The following is an 18820-nucleotide window of genomic DNA, read 5'->3' as shown; positions in this document are numbered from 1 at the left end:
AGTTTATGCAGTAAATGATTTGTAAATGTAACTGGACCCTCCTGAAAAACAATAAGCCATGATGGCAATATTTACTGAGTGAGGCTCATCCAGCCGCTCTTAACATTGCATTATTTTTCATATTTGTATATGCCTGATTGATTGTGACGGAAATAGATCAACAAACAAAGAAACTGTGTTCTCTATAGGTATTGTTAGGTAGGCCCTCCCTACTTCAAGGTGGTTACAATACCCCCTCCTTGTTCACGAAATACAAAAGGGAAGGCATCATGTCTGATATGACACTTGGCCGGATACTTGCTGTATTTCGTGAGAACAGGAGGAGGTAACGATTTTATCTTCTCGTGGTATGTGATAGATTATGTCATCACGGAATACGGAAAATATTCATGGATGGAGTAGTTAATGTGCATAAAATATTAGCAATTATGCAAAACATAAAAACAACAACAGCGACACGGGACCTAATTTACGAAACACATTTAAAGCAAATCTTCAGTGGAAGATTAACCAATGATGATGCCCGGAATATACAGTCATGAAAAAAGTAAAGACAGTCACTTCTGCGCATTCCCTATGCTTTATAGAAAAAGGGAGCTTTCGATTTTAGACGCGCGGACGTTCAAAGAGAAAAAAAAACACGATCTGAGCGTGCGCAGTAGCGCGGATCAAGTTACTGCGCACACTCAGATCATGTTTTTTTCTCTTTGAACGTCCGCGCGTCTAAAATCTAAAGCTCCCTACCCTAGGCGAGCAGAAAGTAGGTTGTTATGACGTCACTAGCAAGCGCCATGTGGTATTTTGACGCGCGCTTCTATGGTGCATTATGCGCACTGAAAAAAGCATGACAGTCATCAAATGAAGATTGATCGTTGATGAAACAGCCAGGATTTCCATTACATTCTGCATCTCCGACTGATTCAACACAAAAAACCCAACGTCACAGCCTACAACGAAACGTGAGTAATATTATCAGCCTTCGTGTTTGCCAAAAGGGTCAACAGTTACCAGCATTGGTGCCTAATTAATGTTAATAATCGACATCATATTTCACATTTGGTTGGGGGGGGGGGGAGGTATAGATGAGGAAGATGCATCCAATTTTGGGTCGAATGTACCCTTCGATATTATTTCCTGGCGGTGGTTTTCCGAAAGCTTATCCGTGGTCTCGGGTTAATCGATCTCGTTGTCCTTTAACCCATAAAATCACTGGTTATTTCCTCGTTGTTTCTTCCTTCCTCATTATGGTGGGGGGGGGGGGGATAATAAGCCTCCCGTACTGTTTCCCTTAATACTGTTTGCTCGAGGTTCACGTGTCACTACCTCTGTTGCATCCTTCATGATTCACAAATTAGATTGTTACAATAATTGTTGCAAACTTTTGCAACATTTCTATGATCTGGAAACATAAAGTGGAAAACTTAGTCACGCCGTGTTTATTTAAATGTAGGCAGTGGCGTATCTAGGGAAAACGGCGCCCGGGGCAAGCAGGAAAATTGCGCCCCTAATTTCTGAAAAAGTGTTCAACCCCAACCCCATCCCGGTAGGGACTTTAAACAAAGTCCACATGATGCTTTTTCAAGCACTTAAAAGGGATCTTTTGAGGGTGATTTAAATGTAATGAATTTTGATACATTTTGGTGAGCGAGCGCAGCGAGCGAGCCGAAAATTTTTGTATTTCAGCTTACAAAACATGGAATTCTTGTCATTTTTTGCTTACCAAATCTTACAATTCTAATCAAGATATAGGGACGGCCTTATAGATAACGATTTATACCAAAAAAACTGAGGACTTAAAAAATATTCTTGATTAGTGCGCGCGAGTGAGCTGAAATTTGTATATGTCCTTGTCATCACCACGTATGTTCTCATCTTTTTTTATATAAATTTTGGCGAGCGAGCGCAGCGAGCGAGCCGAAAATTTTTGTATTTCAGCTTACAAAACATGGAATTCTTGTCATTTTTTGCTTATTAAATCTCACAATTATAGTGACGACCTTATAGATATCGATTTATACCAACAAACTGAGGACTTGAAAAAATACTCTAAATTAGTACGAGCAAGTGAGCCGAACTTTGTATATTTCTGCGTCATCATTACGTCTTTTTCTTATCTTTTTTATTTTTTTTTTGCGCCCCCTCCCCCGTATGTTTGAAACCGTTGGCGTCCTCTTTTGATTCAATCGGCGATCGCTTCAGAACGAATGAAATTGCAGTCGCTGCTCCGTGTAACATTTTTCCTGCTGAATATAAAATGACATGAGTGAACACAATATACATTATCATTTTGTCCGCCTCATCGTCACGTTTTGTTCTTATCTTGTTCTCTTTTTTTATACAAATTTTGGCGAAGCGAGCGCAGCGAGCGAGCCGAAAATTTTAGTATTTCATCTTACAAATCATGAAACTGTTGTCATTTTTTGCTTATTAAATCTTACAATTCTAATCAAGATATAGTGACGGCCTTATAGATAACGATTTATACCAACAAACTGAGGACTTGAAAAAATACTCTAAATTAGTACGAGCGAGTGAGCCGAAATTTGTATATTTCCGCGTCATCATTGCGTTTTGTTATTATCTTGTTTGATTCGGGGGTTTTTGCGCACCCCCCCCCCCCCCGTATGTTCGAAACCGTTGGCGCCTTCTTTTGATCCAATTGGCGATCGCTTCAGAACGAATGAAATTGCAGCCGCTGCTCCGTGAAACATTTTGCCTGCTAAATATAAAATGACATGTGCGAACACAATAGACACTGTCATTTTGTCATTATCACGTTTTGTTCTTACCTTCCTTTTTATGTACATTTTGGCGAGCGAGCGCAGCGAGCGAGCCGAAAATTGTTTTATTTCAGCTCACAGAACATGGATTTTTGTGTGAACACAATAAACATTGTCATTTTGTCCGCGTTATCTTCATGTTTTGTTTTTATCTTGTTTGATTTGGTTTTCTGCCCCCCACCAATCTCCCTCCCCCTTCCGGGCGATTTTTTTTCCTTCTTCTTCTTCTTTTCTTTTTTTTTTTCTTCTTCTTCGGTTTTTTTTTTCTTCTTCTTCTTCGTTTTTTTTTTCTCGTTTTTTTGCGCCCCCAAGGAGTGGCGCCCGGGGCACGTGCCCCCCTTGCCCCCCCCCCCCCCCTAGATACGCCTTTACCATAAACGTCATTCATTATAGTCATTTTAATTTTCCTCTCCTGTTTTTACCGTTTCACTCGATTTGGGCGACATCACGGTCATAGTAAATTTGAACCTTCTCAGAACCACTCCCAGCCGATATACCCTTGTAGTTTAAAATATGTTGTAGATCTGTATAGCAGTGACCTTCAGAGCAACGCTAGACACAACTGGGATGAGCTATCCAGACCACGGATGTTATATATCATACATGGCCACAAGGCCTGTGGTTCGAGTCCCATACAGCAACAGCTTTGCTCTCCATGATGGGGAAGGCACTTTACCAGCATTCCTTTGGAGGAGACTTCAAGCCGGTGTCCCCATTTTGCTTGCTTACTAGATATCATTGCTTTTTAAGTGACCACAATGAGCAAAAAAAAAATGATAATAATAATTTAATTCAATTCAATTCAACATAAAGCCCACCTTAGGGCCCCCTAGGATAACAGTGTGCAAACCACTGATGGGGCTATACCCTGGGTAAAGAAAACTGAAATAAATAGATAAATAAATAAACCTGATGGGAGCCAGAAACAAGGGTTTCCGAATCCTCCCCAACGTGATTTTCTTTCAAGACTCATTCACTACTTGTATATAATAATAATAATAATAATAATAATAATAATAATAATAATAATAATAATAATAATAATAATAGTGGCTACTTGTATAGCGCACAGGTCCACTTTTCAGTGCTCATGGCGCTTCAAAAATGAAAAAATTTCATATATTTACATGCATATACATATTCAAACATTTCAACAAAGAAAAAAAAATGGTAAACAAAAGCAAATATATACCAAATAAAGAATACATCATATATCAATTTAAAATACAATATTAATCCAATATTAATGACATACAGCAATTACATTCCTCAGTATGAAAGGAACAGATAAGTTTTAAGTTTGGATTTGAATGACTCTGTAGATGACAGTTCCCTTAACTGAAGAGGTAACTGATTCCACAATTTTGGTCCCATAACGGAAAAAGCACGATCACCATACCCATGTTTTACTCTGGGTGTTTGGAGTAAGAATGCATCTTATACGATTTTATATATATTATATACGATTTTAGATTTTGTATTGGACAAAAGTGGTACATGTAAGTGGTGAAAATTTTGTTGATTGTGATAAGATTTGGCGCCTAGCCCAGGCATACTCAAAACACAAAATGCACGACTTGAAATCTTAAAAAACTTCTTTTTAGGTTCATGAATGTATGCTCAGATCAGCTACAGGATTTGATGATGGGCGACACGTTCGTGCCATTCGTGCAAGTGGAATGCAACGTGCCACAGCCTCGTCACGAACAGGGAATTCCCCGCTTTATTCACCGGAGCGGTGGGGCTGCCCCTATAGTGCCTTCGCCCGGCGTTCTCATGACAACCCCACCTGAGGGAGTCGTCACCATTGATCGCAATGCTAATCAACCCTTGGCAGTTTTCACCACTTCGAAGCCTCGGTTACCAATGGCACCGCCAAATCTTCAGCCACCTACATATCCGCAATTTGGGTGTGGAATTCCGGGCTCCCAAGGGGTACCGTACGGAAGCTGCGACGGCCCGCAGAGCCCGTCTCAGTCCTCAAGCACGTCTAGCGTAAGCGTGTACGAAGACTGCATGTCGCTTCCGGCGTCATCACCACGGCAACACATGCCTGCTACTTTTGGCAGCAAACCGGATACCTTCACGGGGTCAGGGATTCGCTACATGCCCCAACATGGTCCGGATTCACACTCCCAACCATTCTCCGACATCACTCTGGGAAGAACGCCATCACTTGGTTCCGTTAGCAGCGATCACAGCGGCCAGGAGGCCGTAGCCGCCGATCAGGCGACATCGATCAAACCCGAGCAGGCAATGACGATGGTGAACGAGAAGCTGCGCGACAAGATTGCCGACCTGGAAAAGCAGCTTCAGCGAGCATTGGTGGAGGGGACGTTTTTGGGCGATCGTAACTGGCGTCTCGAAGCCTACCTTGACTCCTTGATGCACACTATGGAGCTGCTCAATATCACGGATGTTGAAGACTTGACCGGGAAATCGGTAGGTTTATATGGGACTAATGCATGCCGCTAGTGCTACTTTTACTACTACTACCACTACTACTCATGGGCGTAAATCCCGGGGGGGATGGGGGGGGGATATATCCCCCCCCCCCTGAAATGGAGGAGGGGGGGATGGCCTGTACAATCATCCCCCCCCCCCTGAATTTTGAAGGGAAAAAATGGAGGAAGCAGAAATGTGATTGTATCAATTTTGGCATATAGCATGACGTTTGTACGCCGGCCTTCAGACAGGTAACAGAGCTGAACAGTATTCTATCTTGTAGGAAAATGTATAATTTTCTCAAGCGCTCGCTCGCTTCGCTCGCTCGCGAAGAAAGTAACATCGACATACACTGTAAGGTATGGCTCAGGCGTTGACAACGTCAAATAGTATAGGTCTACATGTAAACATGCTATGACGCGAGTAACTGGGGACCATCTGCAAAATATGTACGAAAACATACAAACAAACAATAACAACAACTTTATCGCCATAATTGAATCCCCTCCATTTCCTGAATCATTCCTGAGAAACGACAGTGACTGATGACTCAGTCAGGATACATCTATGGGCATACCAAGGGAAGATCAGGGACGTCGAATCTATGGGGGGCAAAGGGGCATTTGCCCCGCCCCAAAGGAAGTGTTTAGACAGACAAATCATTTATCCCCCAAGCAATTCCCGAGATGAGGACAAATCTCGAACTTTCTTAATGGAAAATTATCCAAATATCGCCAGAACTATGCACCAGATCGTTGTATTGCAATCATGAACATGCAAAAGGTCCGCTATACAGGATAAGGGATAAACTTTGTACACTTTTGACATAGACGTATATTCCCTAATTTATCAAAGAGTGTGCAGCAGATCTTTCACTTAACAAAAGCAACCTAATTGTATAGAGGCGTCGATGGGGGGGGGATGGTTCTCAAATAAAAGTGGGACAAACAAAAGCGAAAAATATAGCTACAAACGGCAGTTTTTGGAGTGTAAAATTTTAAAATTTTAAAGCTCGCTCGCTCCGCTCGTTCGCATTTAACCGCTTTGCCATTCTCCTGATGTTGCTGCCAGTGATTGACAGCAGGCGCAGCCGGTGCGCCCCCCTTAATTTCCAAAGCGAAAATATAGCTACAAACGACAGTTTTTAGGACTGGAAAATGTCAAAATTTTCAAGCTCACTCGCTTCGCTCGCTAGCATTTAATCAGTATGCCATTCTCCTGATGTTGCTGCCAGTAATTGCCGGCAGTTGCGCCCGGTGTGCCCCCTTGATTTCCAAAGCGAAAAAATACAGCCACAAACGGCAGCCTTTGGACTGTAAAATGTCAAAATTTTCAAGCTCGCTCGCTCCGCTCGCTCGCATTTAACCGCTATGCCATTCTCCTGATGTTGCTGCCAGTAATTGCCGGCAGTTGCACTCGGTGTGCCCCCTAATTTAATTTCCAAAGCGAAAAAGTCATGATAGCTACAAACGGCAGTTTTTAGACTGTAAAATGTTAACATTTTCATGCTCACTCGCTCCGCTCGCTCGTATTTAATCGCTATGCCATTCTCGTGATGTTGCTGCCAGTGATTGTGAGCAGGTGCGCCCCCCTTAATTTCCAAAGCGAAAAATATAGCTACAAACGGCAGTTTGGGGACTGTAAAATGTCAAATTTTTGAAGCTCGCTCGCTTCGCTCGCTCGCATGTAATTATTATTCCACTCTCCTGATGTTTCTGCCAGTATAAATTGCCAGCAGTTTTCGCCCGGTGCGCCCCCTTAATTTCCAAAGCGAAAAATATAGCTACAAACGGCAGTTTTTGGACTGTCAAATGTCAAAATTTTGAAGCTCGCTCGCTTCGCTCGCTCGCATTTAATCATTATGCCATTCTCCTGATGTTTCTGCCAGTAATTGCCAACAGTTTTTACCCGGTGCGCCCCCTTAATTTCCAAAGCGAAAAATATAGCTACAAACGACAGTTTTTGGGACTGGAAATTGTCAAAATTTTCAAGCTCATTCGCTTCGCTCGCTCGCATTTAATCATTATGCCATTCTCCTGATGTTGCTGCCAGTAATTGCCAGCAGTTTTCGCCCGGTGCGCCCCCCCCCCCCTTAATTTCCAAAGCGAAAAAATACTAGTACAGCCACAAAGGACATGTGGGACTGTAAAATATCAAAATTTTCAAGCTCACTCGCTTCGCTCGCTCGCATTTAATCGTTATGCCATTCTGATGTTGCTGCCCGATTGCCGGCAGTTGCGCCTGATGCGGCCCCCCTTAATTTCCAAAGCGAAAAAGTATAGCTACAAACGGCAGTTTTTAGACTGTAAAATGTTAAAATTTTCATGCTCGCTCGCTCCGCTCGCTCGCATTTAATCGCTATGCCATTCTCCTGATGTTGCTGCCAGTGATTGACAGCAGTTGCGCCTGGTGTGCCCCCCTTAATTTCCAAAGCGAAGAATATAGCTACAAACGGCAGTTTTTGGACTGAAAAATGTCAAAATTTTCAACGCAAAGAGATTTTACCGTAGGAGGGGGAAACCCCCCTACCATACCCTCCCCCCTCGCTTTATTCGTTCCCTCACATAACCGCTCCTCCTAAGATCAAATCCTGTCTACGCCGATGATAGGCCCCATTATTTAGTAGGCCTTCACAGTGATGTCGCACAGCAAGAGCTGAAATACCACGATTTTGTCATTCAATTCAATTCGCAATTCAATTCAATTCGCGTTTATTTCATTCAAACAGATAAAAAACATTCAGACAAAGTATATAAATAAATTCAAATTGACAATAAAAATGTAACAGAATGTGGAGACAGCAAGAAAAACAAAGTTTTATAAGCAGCTGCCACCATAGCAAAAGCATTTATAATAAAAGTCATATCAAATTGTACAAATAAATATGCATAGATATTAAAACATATTCAACAATAGACACATAGAGACAAACAAACAACAAACAAACACAGAGTAATACCCGAATGTGTAGATTACTTTTCTTTTCCCAATAAGAATAATTTAAATCTTCGTTTAAAAACATTTAAAGATGGACTCATTTTAATTGACTGTGGCAAATTATTCCAAATTAGAGGTCCTCTATACAAAACAGAATATAAACCAACATTTGTTCTATTAAGAGGTAAATGATAATTCAGAGGATTTCTCAAACAATACGAATGAATAGCACTATTTAACTGAAACAAGGAAGAAAGACTTGGGGGAATACAATTTTTAAAACATAAATACATAAATACACCAATAATATATTTGTTCAATTCAAAAATATCTAAAACATTACATTTCATAAAAAGAGGTTTAGTGGAGGCAAGATAATTGGCGTGACATATAATTCTCATTGCTTTCTTCTGTAGACGGAAAAGTCTGACCATAGAATAATTTGATGTATTTGCCCAAGCAATGTTTCCATATTGAAGTTGACTTAATATAATAGCGTTATAAATCATGCATAAAATATTGTGAGGAAAATATCGTAATTTGTATAAAATACCGATACATTTAGAAATCTTATTGCAGACCGAATCAATATGTTTATGCCAAGATAATTTATTATCAATAATAACGCCAAGAAATGACAATGAACTCGTAATTTTCATAAGATTGTTATTCATATAAATTGCTGAATTCTGTATATCAATTTTCTTATTAGTAAAAATCATACATTGAGTTTTCTTTACATTCAAAACTAATTTGTTCATAAGAAGCCAATCATAAATTTTTTGAATCTCTTCATTAAAACGTAACAATAAAGTATTAATATTATCATCAGACATAAACAAACTGGTATCATCTGCATATAAAATGAACTGTATTTTTTCTGTGACATTGCAAATATCATTGATGTAAATGAGAAATAAAAGTGGACCAAGTATTGAACCCTGAGGCACTCCACATCCCAGGCTACACAACTCAGATTTACATCTATTAACCAATACAAATTGTTTCCGATTATCCAAATAACTTGAAAACAATTTGAACAAATTACCTCGGATACCATAAATATATAACTTATCTAATAAAATAGAATGATCTAAAGAATCAAAAGCCTTGCTTAAGTCTAAAAACAGACCAATAATTGATTGATGAAAATTAAGTGCATTAGTTACTTTTGAAATAAGGTTAATCAAAGCATGGGACGTGGAGTGCCCAGAACGAAATCCATATTGACATGGTGTTATTATATCATATTTGTCTAAAAATAACAGTAATCTATCATATATACATTTCTCAAGAATTTTAGAAAAAACAGATAACACAGATATAGGTCTATAGTTATTAACATCATGACTTTGACCACTTTTAAAAACTGGTATTACTTTGGCAATTTTAAGTTTGTTTGGAAAAATACCAGATTCAATAATATATTGTGAATATTTCATTTTCTTATTGTTTTTTTAAAGAAAAGAAAACAAAATTTTCACCACAAGTGAGCACCAGATCGCTGAATTTCAGGTCTGAAAATGCAAAATCTTCCTCGTGTGGGAGAGGGATACCCCCCCCCCCCCCATACACACCCTTCCCCCGTTCGGTCGTTCCGCTCCCTCTCACAGATATTTCCAAAAAGAAAATGTTTTCATACTTTTAAGGTCTGATTTTCCGCCGAAAGTCGTCTGACAAGGAAAAAAAAAAGCAACAAGAACAAAAAGTCTTTATGTTGTTGCTGCCACTTTTCTCCCACTTTATATTTCATGCAAAGGAGTGGGGCATCCGATCCCTGTAAAGTGTGTGTGTGTGGGGGGGGGGGAGGGGGGCACAAAGCTTCTCCCCCACCCCCCCCCCCCCAAAAAAAAAAGGCTGCGCCGGTCCGGTTATGGGCTTGTAATCGTGGTGATGGTGACCATCCCCCCCCCCCCCCCCCCACTCCTCAGTATGGATTTACGCCGTTGCTACTACTACTTACTACTACTTCTACTACTACTACTACTACCACTACTACCACTAATACTACTACTATACTACCGCTACCACCTGGGGCCCGTTGCATAAAAGTTACTATTATGGTAACTTTGCCATCCAGTGGTAACTTCCATGGAATTCTTAATTTTGATTGGTTGTTGAGTATTGTTGCCATGGTAGTTACCATTGGATGGCAAAATTACCATAACTGTAACTTTTATGCAACGGGCTTCTACTATCACTATACACCACTACTACTACTACCACCAACACATTACTACTACTACGTACTACTACTACTCTGACATATACCAACACATTTTGATTACGCATAAGACAATGAAAGCTGAATGCAAACCTGAAAGAAGTAGAATCACTAAAAGTTCAAATACAAATCAACTTCGAAATGAAAGTAAGTATTATACACTGTACAGCGGAAATATTATAACTTCATTAAACCAAGCATTCTCCAGGTAAAGTCAAATCGGGTAGAGCACAATCATTGCATAACTTCGATGTTGATTGTCATTCAATGCCGTCATGATCCAATTGTGACTTTCTAAGGTCATTATATTTTCTATCATGTCTATTGACGTTTTCAGAAGGTGTCATGCACCGATAAATCAATCGGGAACAGGCCAAACTCAAACACACTGCTCCGAGACTTGAACCTCGATTATAAAAATGACTACAACTTCTCATTACACCTATAATAGCTCCATGGGTATAGCCATCCGTCGTGCCCCAAATGAAAAAAAAAAAGATTTAGGTCTCACACAATCCGGTGTTTTGTAATGGACCAGCCCGATCGAACCCCATCATTTATTAAATTTTCGTACAAGAACTAAACGAATCTTGAAATAATTTTTTAAAAGCCGTACAAGCTAATTAGGTGTGGATGATGACAATGAACCCCTCTGCAAAATACACTTTATTCGGGGGCTGGACACGCTTTCGTTTAGACACGTTAGATAGAGGAATTCATTTGTTTTGGCTTCTCACAGATTCAAAAAACTTATGATATTTTTCAGTGGAAAAACCATATTCTTTATTTTTTTTTATATATCGATACGGATCTCTGGGAGAGGTTTTAGCTAAATAACAAGAAACAAAAACCCTAAAAATAACCCTTGGAAATGTGAGAACTGTATCGAACTGTAAGATGCTCTACAGAAGATAGAAACATGCCAAACACGAAACGGACTGAATCTTTCAATGTGTTTGCATGTGCATACGTGTGTGTCGCTTTCTAGTTGCCGTTGCCGATGTTCCGGGTGAAGGTAAAAGCCGGATACCGCTTGGGCCCTTTCAACCGTCTCCCGCGTCGCGCAGTGTGGAGTTTCGAGGAGGACGGCAAAGCATCCCCAAACATCGACTTGAGTGCCGACAGAGCCACAACCTTGCCGCCGGAAAAGACTGGTATGAGATTGATTTCCTTGATACATAGACAGAATGATCGATGGATATATACAGATGAGTAGATGGAAAGATAAATAGATAGATAGATAGATAGATAGATAGATAGATAGATAGATGAATATTACATACATAGATAAATAAATAAGCAAATAAAATAATAAAACAACACTACAAAAACAAACAAGATAAAACTTGCTCGTATTGTTGTACTGTTAATCTGATTTCTTGTTCCAAAGCATTCACGTGACATTATAACAACAAATGGATTTCTTTCTTTTTTTTCTAATGTTGCAATATTACCTAGAGCGATCTTCCTAATCAAACTAGTCTCGTGTGATTTACAACACAGGACCTTTGGTTGTAGGTTGCTTCCAGATCTGTAACTCTCTATTGTGATTATCAAAGGTTGTTTTATTGTAGCAGCCCATTATTTGCAAAGCCCCCTTTTGAATCACACTTCTTTGTGGTAATATGGCAGCTGCTATTGGAATAACGCTTAATACTGAAAAAAAAAAAAGAGAACACCTTGCATTCCTTGTTTAAGAACTCTTTAATCATATCACTTTTTCACTTGACTGCCAGGTTTGATACAAACCAAGAATAGCAACAACAGCATAGTCGTCAACATCATCTTCATCACCATTATTTCTGGCAGGGATCACATTCCAAAAAGAAAATCTCCAGTTTGGGGTATAAAGAGCTGGGTATTATATTTGACCAGTATTTTTCGTAAAATGTATATTCCAGAACTACATTACACCTGCAATTCTTATTCTATTGCTCATTTCTCGTAGCATCACACGAAAAGTGCGGAATATGACTTTTTTTTTTCTCTGCTGAATTTTCAATTCTTGTACACACTTTGAAATACGAATGATTGATAAAGTCATGGATCTGATCTTGTGATATTTAGCACAAGAATCCTTGCTGTAAGCAGATGCCACACATAATATCATCTAGAAAACCCGTTAAAATCACCAAAAACGATTCGCCTGACCGTGGTGTCACTAATGCTTCAAATCCGGTGGTGGTGGTGGTGGTGGTGGTGTGTGTGTGTGTGTGCGTGTGGGGGGTATATGCCAACAGACAGACACAAAGAGAAAAGGTCGATGACTCCCCTCCACCAACCCTCTCTTCCCCTCATACTAATACAGCTTATAAGTAGCTATCCAGGGATAGATTGCCTGCTGTATAGACTACCATGTGAAATGTCTTTTCTCATGATTGTTCCTACTCCTTGCACATTTTTTTTTTTTTTTTCGACGGTAGCCTTCCTAGAGCGAGACGACTTCCAGGTACCACCGGGGTCCGATATCGGTTTGAGTGTTCAACAGATGTTCCACTACGAGAGCCAGATCGAGGAGCTTCGGAGACAGAATCACGAGCTTTCGGCGAGACTCGGTCAGTCGGGAAAATCCGAGCAAAGAAGTAAAGCCGAAGCAAAGGAATCGCGACGGGGAGACAAGAAACTGAGAGCAGAACTTCAGAAAACTAAGGTATCTTTGTCGTTTGTAATACGTAAATGTTCATTATTCAATCTACTAGTAGTTGTTGTTGTTCTCTTCCCACCTTCAAAACACTATGGTCTTTTCAGCGACTGTGGTATCATTATCATTGCAACCAGTGCAACATACGACACTAATTGCAACGTAAGGTGCTTGTTGTGAATGGCCTCGGAGCTGCCCTTTATCAGAAAACAAAGGGGAATCCAAGGAAGTGAACATACAAACAGGAAAATGTAAATGCAGTATAGACTTCTTTCCCCCTCCCAGAATGAACTTCAACGGGTTCAGCAACGTTTGATCGTCTATGAGGATCGTACCAAAGAACATGCATCAATGCCACATCCTGACGACTTCAGCGATCGCGGCAGTGAGTCCTCGTCGTCCTGGTCGACGGTGTCTTCGTCTTCACACGGCAACCACCTTGAGCAGGACTACCGCGCGTGCGATGGCCGTGAGGTAAATTACCAGCAGTCCAGTCGCCCGGGACCGTACTACCGGCGAACACGAGCTGTCGCGACGGAGAGGGGAGGAAGAAAATACCGCGACTTCAGGGGACGTCACGGTGGATCAAGGAGAACGATGGTTGCCAATTACAAATGAATAATTCGAATATACATGAGGGCGCCAGCTATTGCTGAGGCATTGTTATGTGCTCAGATTCCCTTATGCCAGTCATAAAACGTATGTAGTCAAATGGAGTTATGCTTTCTTTTCGCTTTGATTTTCACTTTTTTAGGTGAGATATCTTGAAAGGAGGAATTTTCAAAGAATTAATTATTTATGCTGATGAATGATCATAGATTTCTGATAAACTATGAGAGATACAATTCTGGGATAGTGTCAGACTGACATTTTCACGAAGGTGTCCTTGTCATGTGGTGGCAATACCCTAAGAATATAGACATGAAAAATCATAAATCCTCACTTTCTTCTATTTCGCTGTATTTGAGCAAGGATGTTGTGGATTTTAAATACACCACAGTCTCCCTGATCGTGATTGTTCATTGCTGTGTTATCTTTGTTGACACTATATAAACAGAGAGATCAAAAAAGTTTATCAAGGCTTAACGTACACCTAAATTTAGCAACGATAGTTTGACTGGAAAATTATGACCAGTAGCTGACCTTTGAGTGAGTCTTATGGTGTGCATATTCAAGTGGTATCTCAATTATAAGGTTAAGTCATCATCACTTAAAAAAATAAATCACAAACTTTTGGCAAAGAAAATAGCAGCCTTGTGCCTTAATCTTTCTATCAATTTTGTCAATCACGTTTATCATCATTATCAAGGTTACATAATAAGATTCTTGAGTACCCTATGAGACCAAAATCAGAGTAACGGTCAACTGTCCTTTTTAGTCTCGTCAAACATTGAAGTGAACTCAGGAAAAGTTGATCATACAGACGTACTGTATAACATTACGGGGAATGAAATTGTTTATGTACGTATTTATTTCATATTCAATCGTTAAATTAATTTAATGATTCATTTTATTTATCTATTTATGATATTATTAATGAAATTACAGATGAAATTAATCTGTATTCAATTCTGCTGTAATTTTCGGGAAAATTTCCCAATCATAACCGTATAGACCGAACAGGAAGATGGCTCTATCCCCGTATAGTTTGTGTATTTAATTCTGTTTGATCGATGGTACACACGCCACTTTCTCAGCAGCATCAACTATATATCAGCTGTGTGCCTCACTCACTGTGATGTGGTCATACAATAAGTGAATAAATAGGCAACTCGTCAGCATCACATCCATTCTTGCAGTTTAAACAATTACTAGTATCATATTGATCGCTGAGCCACCGGTGGAATATTCATAGGTCGCAAAACAGTAATTTTTCATCCTTTTTTGAGTAATATTGGCTGCCCTGAAATGACTAGACATGCTAGATCGAGGTACGTATACACAGGTAAGCACTGCGTGACTGTACTTGATTGCGTTGTGTGGTTAGTTTCAGTCTCTAAAGCAAGGTGTATGGGAACCGTTTGGCATAAATTGTTCACATGGCAACAAGAATGGGCGTGGCAAATAGTCTCTGTTTGCTGTGGGTTGGTCTCGGAGCAGCCGTTTCATCGTGAAATCAGTGTGATGGAAGTGTTTCTAAGATAATATTGTAAGAGGTCAAATAGAAATAAAAGGGCTGGGAAGAAAGCTACAAGGTTCTTTCCATTCAAGGCATTTGTTTTTCTGAAACCATTGCTTCGAAACTCGCTCTTCTACTTTTCTAAAAGAAGTTTCTGTATATACATGTACATGTATAGATTGTTTGCATTATACACTTTGTACTAAGGAGGATTGCGCAATCTATATGATACAAACCTTATCAAGTTTTGAATTATGCCATGATCTATAAGAGGAAATGATTAATTTTGTAACACCAGACAATATATCTGTCGGTATTTTAAAGATATATTTCATTTCATTTTAATTTCATTTATTAATTCTCCGCACAAATTATACATTGTTGTATGTATAACATACATCCGGGACACCAATGAAAAGTGACACATATTTTGTAAATTCAATGTATGTGAAGAGTATGATAATATTACATGACACCAAATGAAATTAAATCAGTCTGAAGTAAGTTACATTCATACTGGATGATTAAGATTATGTGCAGGGGAACCTATACATGGAAACAGATGCTTGTGGGGGTAGGTCCCCAGAAAAAAAAAAAAGAGTCAAATACAATCAGTTACACTCACACATGCCACACTGCACGCACGCAAGTGCACACACACACACACACACACACATGAGTAAAGAAGGACATTACTTGCATTTCCATGCAGGAATGCATGATGCCAACACTTGATATGAAGATATGAATTATAACAAGGATATTCTAATCTTATATAACCATGTAAAACACATCTTTCATATTTATCTAGTCTTTGTGTGCGAGCGTACTCTCGTGGGAAATAGGAAAACTAATCACCGACAAGAAGGCACTGCAGGATAATGATGATGATGATGATAATAATAATAATGAATAATAATAATAATAACAACAACAATGATAATAATAATAATAATAATAATAATAATAATGCTCGTTTGAAACTGTCAGATGGAAACTCACGGGTGTATCCGATTAATATTGACGCAAGTTTCCTATTTGGACATGTAGTCACTCATATTTTAAGACAGATTGGGCAATGGGGAAGAAAACGTAACTTTATTTACGCTATTATAAGTTCACGCCACGTCACAACCGAAAACAAATATGCTCACGACACATGCTAGACATCCGCTGTTTTATTGTGACCAAATCTTACAAAAGCATTATGAGCAATATATTTCTTACAGTGCATTACGTTTGAACGTTTGGAAGAAACTTTTAGAGTAATAGGCATATTATAATCGTATTTTCTAACAAACACATCTCTCGCCGTCATTACTTATGATTCTATGTAGCGAGCGTCACTTTTGAGAAAAAGACGCAAAAAAAAAAGAAAGAAGAAAGAGATGTTATGAGACCAGACAGTTTCTTGATCAATTTTGAATAATGTATGTCTGTAGTAAATGGAAATTTACCTGTTTTGGATAATTGTACCGTTGTATACATTTGATATCAGTAGTGAAAGTCACATTTTATGTAATCCAACACAGAAAGTGATGCACTCTATAGAAGTCATTGAAATTCATTTTACAATTTAGATACCGCATGGTGAATTCATTCACTAATTTACCTGGTCACTGAAAAAAAAAAAAAAAAACGCTACGTAAATATAACTATATGAATGATAATAACATTATGTACACGACGCATGTGCCTTAGTCTAGCTTCATAACATACAAAGTAATCATATGCGTTGTTTTTGTTTTTGTTTCAAACAATATTTTATTTCGATTCCATCATCCATCCTTGATTACAATTGAACATTCAGTTGTTTTTGCTAGCTGTGTGACATTTCAAACATATTACAAAATATTACAAAGTAATTCTTAGGACTGTCATTGTGTCAATTTCTGATTATTCTACTATACACAAATAATACACAGTAACTGCGTCACAAATATACTCATCCCCACAATAACTATTAAATAATAAAATCATTTCTTGATAATGGGTCAGCAAAACCAATATGTATGTACAATACACAATACAATATATACCCATTGACTGCGTTCACATACTCGTCACAGCAGTAATTATTAAATAATAGAATCAATTATTGTTAAGGGGTCAACGAAAAGCCTACATACCTGTGTACACATATACATACAAAAGCTTTACAAATGTACATGATCAATGTCTTCACATAATCTATACCTATAAAGCATTACCCCTCCATCGCTCACCCGAATCACCTCATCAACACTTCCCACTCTAGGCCTACTCCAGGTATACCTCACTCCGCCACAGATACAAGTGCATACACCTGTATTTAAGCACACACACACACACACACACACACACACACACAAACACACACACACACAGAACCTGTTCACCAACAATCAACCACACAACAAACATGCACAAAAAGAGAGAAAAAAATACAAATGGTAGCAATAGATGTGGGGTAAGAATCACCGTGTTATAAATTGATTCCATTTCCTGTCGTGTAAGTCCAGCGTACCTCGTTTCATTGCTAATTTCCTTTCTTCTTCTTGACTTTCTAACATTCTTTCTTTAATATTTCTTATCAATGGGGGCCTTTCTTTTCCTTCGAAAATACAAATATCATCCATTTTATCAATAGTATCAAATGGTTTATGAGTTGCCCTTTTCCAATATCCTGTATTTTAATACCTACATGAACAGATTGTTAATCTAAATTTTGCATCTGGGGTAAAACAAAAACTTGACTGCACAATTTCCAAATCTGATTAGCTTTCCCGTATTCAAGAAACAAATGTTCAACCTCAGAATGACAAAATGTACATTGATTATCTCCTGCAAAACCAAAAGAAAATAACTTAGCTTTAGTATAACAGTGGATTGACAGTGAATTTTCCGATTATGCAGAAATCAAACGAGGTGTTCGTCAGGGATGCATCATGTCACCTAGTTTGTTTAATCTGTACACAGAATGCATTTTTCAAAGCATTGAAGGCATGCCTGGAATTAACGTTAGTGGAGTAATGATAAATAATCTGAGATATGCGGATGATACTGTGTTGCTAGCTGATAATGAACAAGACCTGCAAACAATTGTTGATGTCATATACCGCCAAAGTAAGGCATTTGGCTTGGACATGAATGTGACAAAGACCAAAACGATGGTAATATCTCGAAAGGTGGAAATACCAAGGGTAAACATCTCTATCAGCAACACTCTCCTGGAACAAGTCAGTGAATTCACATATTTAGGACAAAATGTTTATGAAGATGGGAAGAATGGTGGAGAAATTAGGAGAAGAATTGGAATAGCTAAAACTAAGTTTACCCAAATGAGTAAAATGTTAACATCAAGGAAGATATCTACTGCAACCAAGCTCAGGCTAGTAAGATGTTACGTGCATTCAAAGCTCCTTTACTGTTGTGAAACATGGACATTGTACTTGGATGATATGAAAAGGCTGGCTGCATTCGAGATGTGGATATTCAGACGCCTGGGCCGTATATCATGGTCAGACAGGAAAACAAATCAGTGTGTTCTAGATCAACTGAATGTCACAAAAACCTTGATGAAAGACATTAAATCAAGAAAACTCAAATATTTTGGCCTTGTTAAAAGACATCAGAACATCCGAAAAAAGTGTACTGGAAGGGATTATATATAGAAGGCAGGAGATGCAGAGGAC

The 18820-nt window shown here is 38.9% G+C and overlaps 1 protein-coding gene across 1 annotated transcript; it reads left to right on the top strand.

Moving 5' to 3' along the window:
• Positions 1-953: 953 nt before the first annotated feature.
• On the top strand, positions 954-15256 carry LOC140237647 (uncharacterized). The gene is made up of 5 exons (XM_072317574.1): positions 954-959; positions 4410-5222; positions 11375-11540; positions 12810-13036; positions 13313-15256. The coding sequence occupies exons 2-5, from the start codon at positions 4422-4424 to the stop codon at positions 13643-13645; spliced, it is 1527 nt and encodes a 508-aa protein (XP_072173675.1). The 5' UTR covers positions 954-959; positions 4410-4421; the 3' UTR covers positions 13646-15256.
• The last annotated feature ends 3564 nt before the right edge of the window (positions 15257-18820 follow it).

This window comes from Diadema setosum, chromosome 14 (genome assembly GCF_964275005.1).
Source record: "Diadema setosum chromosome 14, eeDiaSeto1, whole genome shotgun sequence".
NCBI lineage: Eukaryota > Metazoa > Echinodermata > Echinoidea > Diadematoida > Diadematidae > Diadema > Diadema setosum.
This window is presented reverse-complemented; position numbering and strand designations above follow the sequence as displayed.

Excerpts from the sequence above, each read along its gene's own strand:
- LOC140237647 (XM_072317574.1), top strand. The coding sequence starts at position 4,422 with ATGATGGGCGACACGTTCGTGCCATTCGTGCAAGTGGAATGCAACGTG. Across the intron at positions 11,541-12,809 it reads CTTGCCGCCGGAAAAGACTG|CCTTCCTAGAGCGAGACGAC; the intron begins GTATGAGATTGA and ends TTTCGACGGTAG. Across the intron at positions 13,037-13,312 it reads CAGAACTTCAGAAAACTAAG|AATGAACTTCAACGGGTTCA; the intron begins GTATCTTTGTCG and ends TCCCCCTCCCAG.